Source organism: Coenobita brevimanus, chromosome 96, assembly GCF_032717465.1.
Source record: "Coenobita brevimanus isolate Jiangsu-jjx chromosome 96, ASM3271746v2, whole genome shotgun sequence".
Taxonomy (NCBI): Eukaryota; Metazoa; Arthropoda; class Malacostraca; order Decapoda; family Coenobitidae; genus Coenobita; species Coenobita brevimanus.
Window position 1 is genome coordinate 28951115 of NC_137049.1, and position 13291 is coordinate 28964405.

General features: G+C 41.3%; 1 protein-coding gene across 3 annotated transcripts in view; it reads right to left on the reverse strand.

Moving 5' to 3' along the window:
• Positions 1 to 12076, reverse strand: part of LOC145413458 (histone-lysine N-methyltransferase SMYD3-like) — a 39099-nt gene extending 27023 nt beyond the window's left edge. The window contains exons 1-2 of one of the 3 annotated variants that reach the window (XM_080283155.1): positions 12035 to 12076; positions 3630 to 3810 (exon numbers count right to left, since the gene is read on the reverse strand). In XM_080283155.1, the coding sequence (XP_080139281.1) occupies positions 3630 to 3680 (51 nt within the window). In that variant the 5' untranslated portion in view covers positions 3681 to 3810; positions 12035 to 12076. Of the gene's footprint in view, positions 1 to 3629; positions 3811 to 11391; positions 11818 to 11877; positions 11888 to 12034 lie in introns of those variants that run through there. The other 2 variants (XM_080283157.1, XM_080283154.1) reach the window with 2 other exon arrangements.
• Positions 12077 to 13291: the final 1215 nt, after the last annotated feature.

Consider the following 13291-nt stretch of genomic DNA (forward strand, 5'->3'; position numbering starts at 1 on the left):
TGCCGGTTGCTCATTTCCGTGGGTGTGTTATCTTACTTATTCTCGGTTTTATCACCCTCTATCTTCCCCCCCTTCGCCTGTCAGGAAGCGAGGTAAGATAGCTGGCACCGTAACACCATCCTCCCAGAGATAGCAGGGGGCCAAAGAATGGGTCTCTTGATATGACGACAGCATTCCATTACTAAGACAATGACGAGCGATATAGAAAACGTGATGGGTTTCAATTTAGTCATTTCCTTGCCTTCCCCTCAATCATGGGCGTCGATTTGTGCTTCCGTCTGCCGTTGGGGAAAAAAACAGATAAGTATTTTCAATATTATGGGAACAACACATAGAAGAGATACGGTACCAGAGTAATTATAAATGCATTGAGGTGGAGATATCACGAAATTAGTAATATGCTTGGCTGGAACACTCGCCCAAAATTGCCAATATATTAATTTTCATTGCATCCGAAATCATAATTGCATTTCGAAACGATGGAATACTGATTTCAATACCCGTTCTGCGTTGTAACCATAAATGTAGAGCAATTTTCTCCACAATTATTCTGTACATACTGATTAATCGCAGTAGTATTTAACGATATGTAGCTTATACACTCATTTGTACTTCTTATATTAAGATCATGGATATACCGAAACTAACATGTACAAGTCTAAATTTCGAAAACCCATTCTTTAGGCCTTCAATCGGATAATTGGCGAATTAAAATGAGCCCAGGCAAAGCTCCGCTGCCACAGAAAACGATGCATAACGTCGCTGGGAGACTTATTCATTTACCGCTCGACCCTCCCACATCCGTCTCGGCCTCTCCATTCTTCCCGCCATTATAAATGCAGCGTCATGGATGCGTATTCTCGCGGGGTAAAAAGGCTTTCTAGCATAGTTTCCTTAGTGATTACATTATTTTTTTAATACCGTGCCTACTCTTCTTTTTTCTCCTGTATGGCGTTCATACCGATATCATTTTAATCACCAGTCCGATGGCATATTTAAGTTTTACTTTCAATCATTTTATCTTTAGACGAATTTACTCAGCCTAGGGGAAGAAATATGGTTGCAAAGGTTCTTAATGGATAATGTTTCTCAGTCACTATATTATTTCACCAAAGTTTAAAATAAGTCATCTGGAGGCAGCAAGATTGAACAAACAAAAATAAATAAATAAATAAATAAATCACGTCATGATTTGAAGGGCATAACGTCGACCCCGTCTGTATAAGCTTCATAAACTAAATAAAAGAAGTGTCACAAGCAGAAATAAACTGGTAACCAACAGAAAAGGTGATGTTAAGACTCAGAACTTGACGAATTACGGGTCATAGTGGGGAGGGGAGGGTGTCAGCATCTGTCATGGTCCTATTTCTAGTTAGCCCTGGAGATTTCGCAGCTCCTCTTCCTCAGCGACTTATTTTGCTTACTTTGCATATAACACATTTATACTCTTCTCTTTAATGATGCAAACTGTCGGTATTAAAAAGGCATGCATAACGTACAGGAGTAACATGCATGCTTCAGTAACATCCTTCTGACCTTTAGTAACATGGCGTCTGTTTCTTTATTTTTTCTGTCTTTTTTTCTGACTATTAACTCATGACCGGAACAGTTTTAGTACTTTATTCCCTCTAACGTTGACCAGGACGATTTTATTCAGCTGAGAGTAGCCATAAGAACTTGGGAATGCCAATTTATGAGTGACTTCGAAGTGGATGTTGAGATAGTCTTCACCGACCCCTTCACCACAAGTATGCTCTCCTCTATACCAAATGAAAGCGTCTGATAATAGCGAGAACATAAACAACAATGCCTTCTTGGATTGAGTGATTTAATACATCTTTTTACACTAAATTAGTGTGTGTTATATAGACGTAATGACCGAATCACAGGGGAAAAATATATATACGCCTTTTATTCATATTAATCTATCACCCACACCTACCTAAAAATCTCTAGTAACTTCTGACATTTATTACTGGTCATCACTGTAATACCGTAAAAAATTCCCAATATTTATTCATTAGCTTGGTAATAAATACAAAAAACAATAATTTCTGCTTTTTTTTAAGCTTTTAATACAATACTTCGTTGCCTAAAGCCTTCTTTTTTATTTCAAATTTCTGAGAGTAAACGCTTAAGCTTTCTGAGGCTATTTCATTTCTTACCCCCTCCCCCTTTCTTGATTCCCAGGATGTCGTCTGAATTTTCTTTTTTTCTCCTTTTCTTATGGTCCTCAATGCTGATGTTTTCCATTAAGTTTTTCTTATATACGCTATTTCTTTTTCTTATCATGATGGTAAATACTGCGATAATATTTATGTTGAGAGAGAGAGAGAGAGAGAGAGAGAGAGAGAGAGAGAGAGAGAGCTAGGGAGGCGGAAGGGGCAGGAGGAAACATGCAGGATCTCTGCCAAGGATGTTTATTTATTTATTTATTTTTTATCGTCTTTTAAAATAATTTGGGGGTTCGAAAACAAACATCTGTATTCACAAAGCATGCCTACTCAAAACACACACACACACACACACACACACACACACACACACACACACACACACACACACACACACACACACACACACATATTCCCTTTCCACAAACTCACTGTTCATCTTCACCCAAGCCAGCCCGTACCACCACCTTTAAAATACACATACCCAATCCTGTATTTTCTATTTATGTTCATGTGTAATGCACTGCAGGATCTTAAGGTCTCCCTTGAGGAAGAGTGCTAACCAGAATTAACCCTTACCCATGCTGGAGAAATACGATTGAGGAAGGGGTGTCAGTAAGAAGAGTGGTGCATGACACTCGAAGGTTTATAGTGTGTGTGTGTGTGTGTGTGTGTGTGTGTGTGTGTGTGTGTGTGTGTGTGTGTGTGTGTGTGTGTGTGTGTGTGTGTGTATGTCATCGCCAGAGTCGACAGGGTTCGGACATATTCAGCCATACGAGAGGAAGTATTACCAGTACCTCTTTAAATGTCTTCCATGTATTAAGTTTGAACCCTAGACTCGAGGCTCAAGCACCACAACAGGAGTATATGCTAGCCACCGAGTCACTGCAGTACCGTATCCCACCCTTATTTCCTTATTTCAGTTCCGATCAATCTTACCAAACACACCCATCCACCTTTACCATCAGTCCAGCCTCACATACTCAACAGTTCATCCCACTCTATCCCCACCACCACCACTCCAGCCTGGTAAACCTCACTCCTATCTCCAACTCAAACTCCTAACCTCAAACCCCATTCCCATCAACCCCATCACTCCCATCGACCACTTCAGTCTCACATTCTCCATTCCAGTTACCACCCTACACCTTACACTTAATCTCCATCAACCTCAACACTCCCACCAATCAGTTCAACCTCACCTACTCCATTCCAACCAACATCCAAACCTCACACCCCATCTACAACCTCACCACTCCCACCAACCACTCCAACCACACATCATGCATTCCAACCATCACTCCAAAAACCTAACACTCACCATCCATCAACAGCACCACTCCAATCAGCCACTCAACCTCACTTATCCCACTCCTACCACCACTCAAAGCCCCGAACCTCACACCCATCACATCAACTACACAAGCCACAAGCCAGTCAGCCCCACATGCTTACCCTGAGCCTAAAGATGACCCTTGCCATGAGCCTCACGAAGTCCTGCGGCATGTGGTGTGCGCCGTGAAGTCTCTTTAGGGCGGGGCATTCCCACTTGTGCCACACTTCCCCCTCCTCCCGGCACCTACCCCTGCAGTACCACACCGTGTGGCACCCGGGGCACGGAGACAGTAGCCGCTCTCTGTATGTAGATAGAGAAATGGATAGATAGACAGGTAGATAGATAATCTTTTAACAAACTGTATTCATAATGTGTTATAGAACTAGTTTACAAAAAAAAAATGTAGAACCTCATCAATACCTATTATGATCCAACAACGAAAAAAAAAAAAGTCCGATGTGTATACAGACTAAAGCAAGCTGAGATAACCTAAATAACACATAGACAGTGTTTGTTACATAATAATGGGATGCACGGATACGAAATACTACTTTCTGAGTTAGTGAATGATTAAGGCATCTAGTCATGGCAGAGTAAAATTAAACGACATTGACACCGAATAACAATATACCGTCAAATAATAAAAGTATCATGGAAATAGTTCTCATCAAGAAATATACAAAAGGATAAAAACTCGAGAAAAATAAGCAGACATTAAAACAATCTTCCTTTAAAAAATGATAAACGAAAAAAAGGAGAGTACCATAACGGGGAAGAAGCTTATAGAAAATGATGACGAATAAGGAAAAAATGATAAAATGGTAAAGAATGAAAATGGCTTGGTAAGGAAGTATGAAAGGTGTGAGAGGTAGGATAAGGAAATGTGACACCTCTCTTCCCTGGCACTCTAACTCCCCGCAAATCTCACTCCACAGAGAGAGAGAGAGAGAGAGAGAGAGAGAGAGAGAGAGAGAGAGAGAGAGAGAAACTTAATAAGGATTAAAGTATACCATACTAAATAAAAGGGGTTCCCTCCCTCCTGTGAAGAAGTTACAGCCACTCTATGTAATAACGTCAGGAGAAGCGGAAACACGTACGCTTTCGGAAATGAGTGTTTTTCCAGTTTTTTTCCGTCTTTTCAGGACTTTACATTAAACTCATCACACGTCGCCTGGATCCCGGCATAGTATGGTATAACAAAAAAAAAGGGTCCTGTTTCCTAACCTCACATAAGACTAACCTCACCTCACTCCAAAGCCAGCCTCACTCTAGTTCACCTCGCTTTCTCTAGTACTATATTTCAATATCTTTGCTTTTATGTACCCTAAAATAGCAAAGAATACTGCCTACGCATTCTCTCATCCTCCCCATTATCCTCATCCTCCCCCTCATCATCATCATTTCCGACGCCTTGCTATTCCTGGGAACCTCTCCGACAGGGGATGGCCATAATAAAGCCGCTTTCCAAATGCTTGGTTCTCACATACTCGTACTTGTCCTTACTCTCTTGGTTGCTCCTCTTCCTTTTTTCTTTCTCCCATTAATGAACTCTTCCACTCTTTTTTCTATACCGTAAATTACGATCTTCCTCCTCTTCGTTGCCCTTAAGCGGGATTTACAGTGGACAAAAGCGGCTGACATGTCAGACTCTTCTGCGAGCCGTTTTTAATTTTACCTACCTCGTAGTTTAGTGGAATAATTTGTTAATCGTTTAAAACATTTGGAAAATTGATATTTAGCTCATATTCACATTCATCGCAGCGACAAATCTCCTAGCAAACTGAATCTAGCTAACAGTTGATTATTCGGCTCACAAAAACGGCTAACGTGATAGCCGTTCTCTGCCCAGTGTGTTGCAAGTTTTAGTCTCATATATATAGATATGCTTTTATATTTCATCGTTGTCCATTCTTTGCATATGTCCAAATAATATAAACGTATCTCTTCATCCATTCAATAATTTTACCTTTCGCCCCTGCAGACCTTTCATCGGTCCAAAATAATCATGATTCTCTCCAGAACTCACATCATCCGTCTTGTCTTAAGCTGCAGAGTATGTTATTCTCTCTCTCTCTCTCTCTCTCTCTCTCTCTCTCTCTCGTTTTCAGTATGCAGAGCTTTATATTACAACGGTGCTAAATCCCTTGCGAACTTTAAAGCATTCCTCCAGCGAAATCTAAGCCGGTATTTTGAGGGGAGAATAACGAAAGATTACACTAACTTTCCGCGGTAAGTTTGATTACGGAAAGAAGAGTAGCTTTCTTCATCTTCTTTTTTCCTCTTCCTCTTACACTTCTTCCTCTTCTTCTTCTCTTTCTTCGTCATCTTCTACTTCTTTTTCTTCGGCGTCGTCTTCTTTTCTTCTCCTCTTCTTCCTCCTCCTCCTCCTCCTCCTCCTCTTCTTCTTCTTCTTACAGTTGTTCACTTCATCTGGTTCGGTTAATCTGTACAGTTCGAAACTTTTTTTTTTTTTTACTACATCATGACGCATTTATTCAGTTTATGTGACGCATCTGGAACTGGAGGTTTTAGATACAGTCTTCATTTACTACGTGAATGAGCGATGTCTCACCTTGAACATAATCATCAGAAGGTACCAAGAATATAAAAGAATAACTACAAAAACGCTAGATGCGGGAACTTCAGAGCGTTTTGATTATTGCCCTTCTTTGTGTTGCGTTGTGAGATGTGGTGTGGTGTGGTGTGGCGTGTGTGGTGTGGTATGTTACGTGTATTGTGGCGTGATGCGGATTGGTATTATGTGATGTGTGGTGTAGCTTCGGTAAAGTCGTTAAAGTCTACTGGCGTGAAACACCTCGTTTCCGAAATATGTTAGTGAGAGACAGACAGACAGAGCCATTCCTATAGAGGCTCTCTCACCTAAAAAAAAAAGAAAAAGTCTTACGCATGGGGTTAAGCTACTATAACTTTTCATTTGGGACTGCCTGGTAAATACTACATAAGACCTCAATGGACATTTTATTAACGGTATAAAGCCATTTTTCGCAATAAATTGCATTTAGTTACCGTTATTTCAGTTTGTGTTGAAAATATAAATAAAAACTACCTCATAAAAATCACAAATGAGAGAGAGAGAGAGAGAGAGAGAGAGAGAGAGAGAGAGAGAGAGAGAGAGGAGGTGAAAGTCAGTGATGCTGTTGAGAGGGTACTTTGAAGAGACATGGCAACGGGTCTGAAATTCTCAGCACCAGCAAAAGCAGTGGACAGGGTGGCTGTATCCTTGTCCTCTCTACTCTAGCTCTTTTTTCTTTTCTTTTTCCTTTCGTGGCTTTTTTTTCTTCCAAGTTCGACAGAGTCCACTTATTCTCTATTCTCTGTCTGCCTGTCTGTGTGTGTCATACACACACACACACACACACACACACACACACACACACACACACACACACACACACACACACACACACACACACACACACACACACACACACACACACACACACACACACACACACACACACGTGGCAACCCCCCCAAAAAAAAAAAAAAAAATCCCCGTCTAGACTCGCGCATACCCGGAATGTTTCCCTCTCTTCCCTTCACTTAACAGCAACAAACACCTTTTCCCTTTCCAGTGTTTTTTTTTTTTTTTTTTTTTTCAGAGGTAGTGGTCAGGTTTTTGAGTAATGGACTGCGGATCGAAAGAACGTGAAATCGATCCCAGACTGTGGAAAGGTGATTAAAATTTCGTTACAGCCACCTTAGCTGATCATACACAAGACCCACCAGTTTGTCAAAATAACACCACAAATACCAGTACACCATCCATGAACAAGACAACTTTTGCATGTATTCAGTATGGATGGTCGGTATTAGTGTCCAGACGGTAACATATGACAGCGTGTGCCGTCACCTATTGCCAGTAGGAGGATTGCTGGACTACAGGTAACGGAATTTCTAAGATTCAGGGGTCACCATCCCATGGCTTGTGCACTAAATGTATCTACCTGTATACTTACCTAATTTTATGTATCTATTATCTAAATCTATCTATCTATCTGTCTATGTCTATGTCTGAAGCATTAATTCCGGAATGGGTAACCACGAATAAAATCATTTCCATGTCACCCTGTCCTCCGCCATCAGGCTGCTTTTCTTCCAGTTCAAACCACCGTCATTCATATACCACTCCACCACATCCTTCCACCTCATCCTCGATCTCCCCCCTTCCCCCTCACCTCAGTCACTCTAATGATCAATCTGTCTCTCTCCATTCTCTCCACACTTCCAAACGATCTCAGAATACTTCTAACACATTCCGACACATCCACCTCAACACCACAACACTCCTGAACTTCTTTAATTGTTCATTTCTCCACCAAACTCCACACACTTCTTTCAGGATTTACTTTCCTCTCCTCTCTCTCATGACTTACGTTCTTTCAGATAAGTCTAAATCTTTTTTCCATACGTTAGAGTGGGAATCAAAATATTGCCATACAACGACTTCTTTTTTTCCATGTTCACCTCCCCATTCCGTGTTAACGTCCTTATTGTATCTTTTCCCGCATTTTGTCTTCTAATCTCGCTTCATTGCTCATCACACTGCCTCAATATCTGAAGGCATCCACGTTCTTCATTTACTGACAATTCAGCCTCACTGTGCACACCGTAACTCCAGCCCGCTAAAAAAAAATAGATAAATAAATACTTTATTCTTTATATCATTCACTTTGAAATATATTAGCTAACAGACTCGTCCAAACTCGTTCACTAAGCCTGCAACTCCCATTAATCTTCATTTAATAGAACAGTATCATCTGCAAACAACAGCATAGCAACAGTATAGGGATTTTCGACATTCAAAGACACCCCAGCATCCACTACTCTACCTTTTTTTTTTTTACAGCATCATTTGTATGCATCCATATATATGTACTGAATAATTTGTCTGCTTGTCTGTTTGTCTACTTATTGGATTTTTAAAAAAGTAATAAAATGGTTGCGATAATACCTTGTGATGATGTTCTGATTTACTAAAGGATACGCCCATAAAACTGTGGTACAAATACGCCACAGGACAAGAGTACAATGGTAATAGTACCTTAGCACATCACCGTGGCATGGTGGAGATACACGGTCAAGTCAGTAGCCTTCTATTATTATTATTATTATTATTATTATTATTTTTTACTCTACTTCTGATGCTGGAGAGGGGCGCCTGCACTCAGTGGCACTTGTATAGCCAGGTGGTTCCCTTACCTGGTTATACAAACGTCGCTCAGCTCCTCACCATCCTCTGATGTGAGAATGGTGAACTTCAGCTCACAGTTTATTGGGTTCGCGTTCATGTCAGCTTGTTGCCACAATACCAACAGTAACAACCTCTCTCCTTCAGCTATTTTCAGATCATGTCTACCTGCTGAGTCCCTGACGAGGTTCTACGAAATCTTTTGGTTAAAGCAAGTTTATACTTATCGGCGGTACAAGGGCCATTAAGGCAGATAACCACTATGGTTTATTCAGCTCAGGAGAGACTATTCGAACTGGAAAGAATATCTACAAACTTTATTAATCCATTGACTACCAAGCGTTTAAGCTGACGTGGCAAGGGGAGATATAGAACAAAAGCTCTCTGTTCCCCGTAAGAGACTTTAATTAGTGAAGAAATGATGGCCTAGGTTTAGCTGCAAATATAAACAGTGATCCACTCCAGAACGATAATTGGCGAGGCAGTGAACAATAAATTCTCGAAACTCAGTGAGACATTCTTCAAAGTCCCACAGACTTTCCGCAGTGTCATGTGAAAGTTTTGTAATTGTTCAGTTTAAAAAGTGAATCTAAATTTTTGGCCACAACTGTATCATCCCCTCTTTCCTGTGCAGTAAGAGGTACCCTTCTTGCAACGCAATAGCTGGAGAGAGGGATCACCATAAAGATACGCTAATGCAGCGAGTTACTTCCGCATCTCTCTCTCTCTCTCTCTCTCTCTCTCTCTCTCTCTCTCTCTTTAATAAAGACCCATGGTATACTGTATATCACTCAGCACAAAGTCACGAGAGAGAAAGCACAAGCGGTTACAGTGAACCTCAATGGCCGTGTTTGGGTCCACCAGGTTAATTATGAGGCTTGTGTGTGTGTGTGTGTGTGTGTGTGTGTGTGTGTGTGTGTGTGTGTGTGTGTGTGTGTGTGTGTGTGTGTGTGTGTGTGTGTGTGTGTGTGTGTGTGTGTGTGTGTGTGTGTGTGTGTGTGTGTGTGTGTGTGTGTGTGCGTGCGCGCGAGCGAGCGAGCGAGCGAGAGAGAGAGAAAGAGAGAGAGAGAGAGAGAGAGCACAAACTTTAGCAACACTGTTTATAACTCAGGGCAAAATATACACAACAACACATCAAGACTAATTCTCATCTCAATCCCTTCGGTACGGGAGGCCTCGTCTGCGGTGAATAAAATAGTTTGGTAGCAACAAAAATGGAATTAAAAAGCTTCGGTTTAAGAATTTATGGACAATACCTCTAAGCTATACCGGTCCCCAGTGTTCACTATGTTTACGAAATACCGCCTGTGTTCTCTGTGGACCCATATTGCCGAAGCACTACTACATCCACGTGTGCTAGGACTGTCAAGGTGCAGAGAGTGTGAGAAGAGAGAGCAATCTAAAGACTGCGGGTACGATTTGCCTTGTTGTTTGGATGAGCTTAAGTACGAACACGTTAATAACCTATCTATAGGTCTATCTATTTATCCACTTAGATATATGCAGACCTTACTATAATGTGAATAAATGGCTTACTTTCTAATTACAGATGTCTACAAACAGAGTAGCTCTCCCCTACCCTTCAAACCCTTCAGAAATAAGGCTTTGAGATTCAAGGAGGAATAAAGTTGAGATTAACTAACAACTGGTATTTTATTCTTTTTTCCAGCAGATTTTTTTTTAAAGTAATCTTAGGGAGGGTCTCTCATAAAGAACGTGGTTCCAAACAAGCTTCTTTTACCCCTACACTACAAGACACTCTCCATTATGAATAAATCGTGTAGGGGCAGTCTGCCGTCCATCGAGTTCACGTTCAGATAAGCCTTGGGCCACAATAACAGAGGTGGTAAAAAAAAAAACAACAACAACGCCCTCGGGATAAAGGGAATGGGTTAGGAATACGGTCACTGTTAGAAGTACGATCGCTACCTTTATCTCCTGATACTCGCCGCCCTGATTCATAACTAAAGATATCAGTGACAAGAGGAAGAGGAGTTCATATCAGTGACAGCTAAGTATCAAACACAGATCCAGTGGCATAGGAGAAAGGCGCGTCGGAAGATGGTAAGCTTATTTCACAGATTCTTTGATGCTATTAGGGAGATCACCAGTTAACAAGAGGCAAAAGGAAAAAGCACAAACTATTCAATCCTTTGGGTCGAGGGAGCATCCGCAGAGAAACTGCCAACATCAAGAATTACATACGTCGTGGTGCTGGTGTGAAAGTGCTGGAAAGTGTTAGAAGCATCCTGAGATGGTCTGGCTATGTGGAATGAGAGACTAACTAGGAGAGTGTAATTGAGTGAGTGTGGAAGGGAAGAGAGAAAACGGGAGACTGGGAATGAGGTGGAGAGGTGTGTGAATGAGGGTAGTTGTGAGTTGATGGTGGAAGACGGTAATAAGGTTATGGATATAGAAAGATACACACACTAGTCGTAAGTGAAAACACACAGCGCAAAAAGTATAGGAGATAAAAAGCATTAACAGAAATCAAGACAAGCACTAAAGCCAACCTGTAAACACCGCAACATCATCATCAACACGACACATACTAACAGCACATACCAACACGACAGCACCCACTATTAACATGACAGCACTTTTTATCAAAATGGTAGCTCATACTGTGAACACGACATAACACATACTGTTAACAGGACAGCACATACTTGCAGGAACGGATGCAGCAGTCGCAGTACATAGACATATATTCCCTGTTGATGATGTGGGCGAAGGGCACCGAGGTGACTATAACATCACCCTTCTTCACACTCTTAGGTGTCCCCCTCCTCATCCCCAGTAACTCCCTGGCGCGGTATCTGGTCCCATAGTCCTTCATTGGGGCTACTAAAGATCTGTAATCCTTCATTCTGGCAGGTGGAGAGCCGTGAGTGATAGGAAGAGAGACAGGGCGCTGGCGAAGGTCCGGTCTGGTAGGTGGGGCAACACTGAGGCCTTGAAGGTCGGTGGGTATGGCAGGGGTCTCTCTCCCTGACACACACATACGAACAAACCCTCCCTCCATCCTCTTTCACTCAATCCATCCCCCTTCCCCCCCCCTCTCTCTCTCTCTACACACCCTACACACACACACACACACACACACACACACACACACACACACACACACACAGTGGACGAGTATACAAACATACCCTCTGTCTGTCTGTCTCTGTCTCTGTCTGTCTGTCTGTCTGTCTCTCTTTCTCACACACACACACACACACACACACACACACACACACACACACACACACACACACACACACACACACACACACACACACACACAGAGCGGCACACCTGACTCACAGCGACGGGTGCCAGTGCCAAGTTTGGGTGGCAGGAACGTGACTGAGATGCTGCTCTTAAGCCACCACCACCACCACCATAGCTGTGACGTCTGTTTTGCTACTACCGCATCTGTCCACGCAGGTATTACATTTTAAGCGGCAGCAACAGCAACAACAAGAACATGAACAACAACAATAACAACAACACATACTACTACTACTTCTACTACTATTACTACTACTGTTTTTACTACTACCACTATCTCCACACCATTACTACTACTACTACTACTACTACTACTAGTACGACTACTGCTACCATTACTACTACTACTACTACTACTGCTACTACCACCATTATTTCTACTACTACTATTTACTTACATTACTGACTCTTCTACTTACATAACAACAAGAGCAAAAACAACAATAACACAATCATGACCTATGTGTGACAATGTAGCTATTTTTTTCTATCACGACAAAGATCCCCAACCCCTTTGAGCACCTGATGGCCAAATGTAACCAGGCTGGAGAGGCGAGTTGGCTTGTAACCACGGATACAAGTTCGCACCTCTTACCTAACTCTCGTCGAATTATATGAAACACAGCTTTTATATCCAAGTTGTGTGTGTGACCTAGATCTGTCAGGTAAAAAACAAAAACAAAAACAAACACATAAGCTAGAGCACAATTACTACAACTGTTATCACTGCTATAACCTTTTTTTCTTTAACTTGGCCTAAAATTGCCGTCTCTCTGTCTTGAGTTGTGTCAGTAGATTAACACAAGAATATGATGCTAGTCATGATGAAGTGCTATGTAAAGGATGCAGAAACGCAGCATTGTTTATTTCTACCACTGAGCTACATGAAATAAGCTGCAAATTGATTTAAAAAAAAATTAGGACAAGTTAAGATGAAAGAATTATTGTCCTCCCCCCACAGCATCATACTTTTCACATTATCGAAACACAGCAGTAATAATAAAATCAAATATATATATATATATATATATATATATATATATATATATATATATATATATATATATATATATATATATAACGTTAATAGATTTAAATGGTATATTCTAGTGTTAGTCCTTTCAGTACAATGACTCTTATTTTCCTCTGCATTACTATTACCACCAGGAGAGAGAGAGAGAGAGAGAGAGAGAGAGAGAGAGAGATTCCATAGCAAGGTGTTTCTCTCTGGCTCCAGACGATTTTATACAACACAAGAAGGACGTGACGTAGTGATGACGTATTTCAATT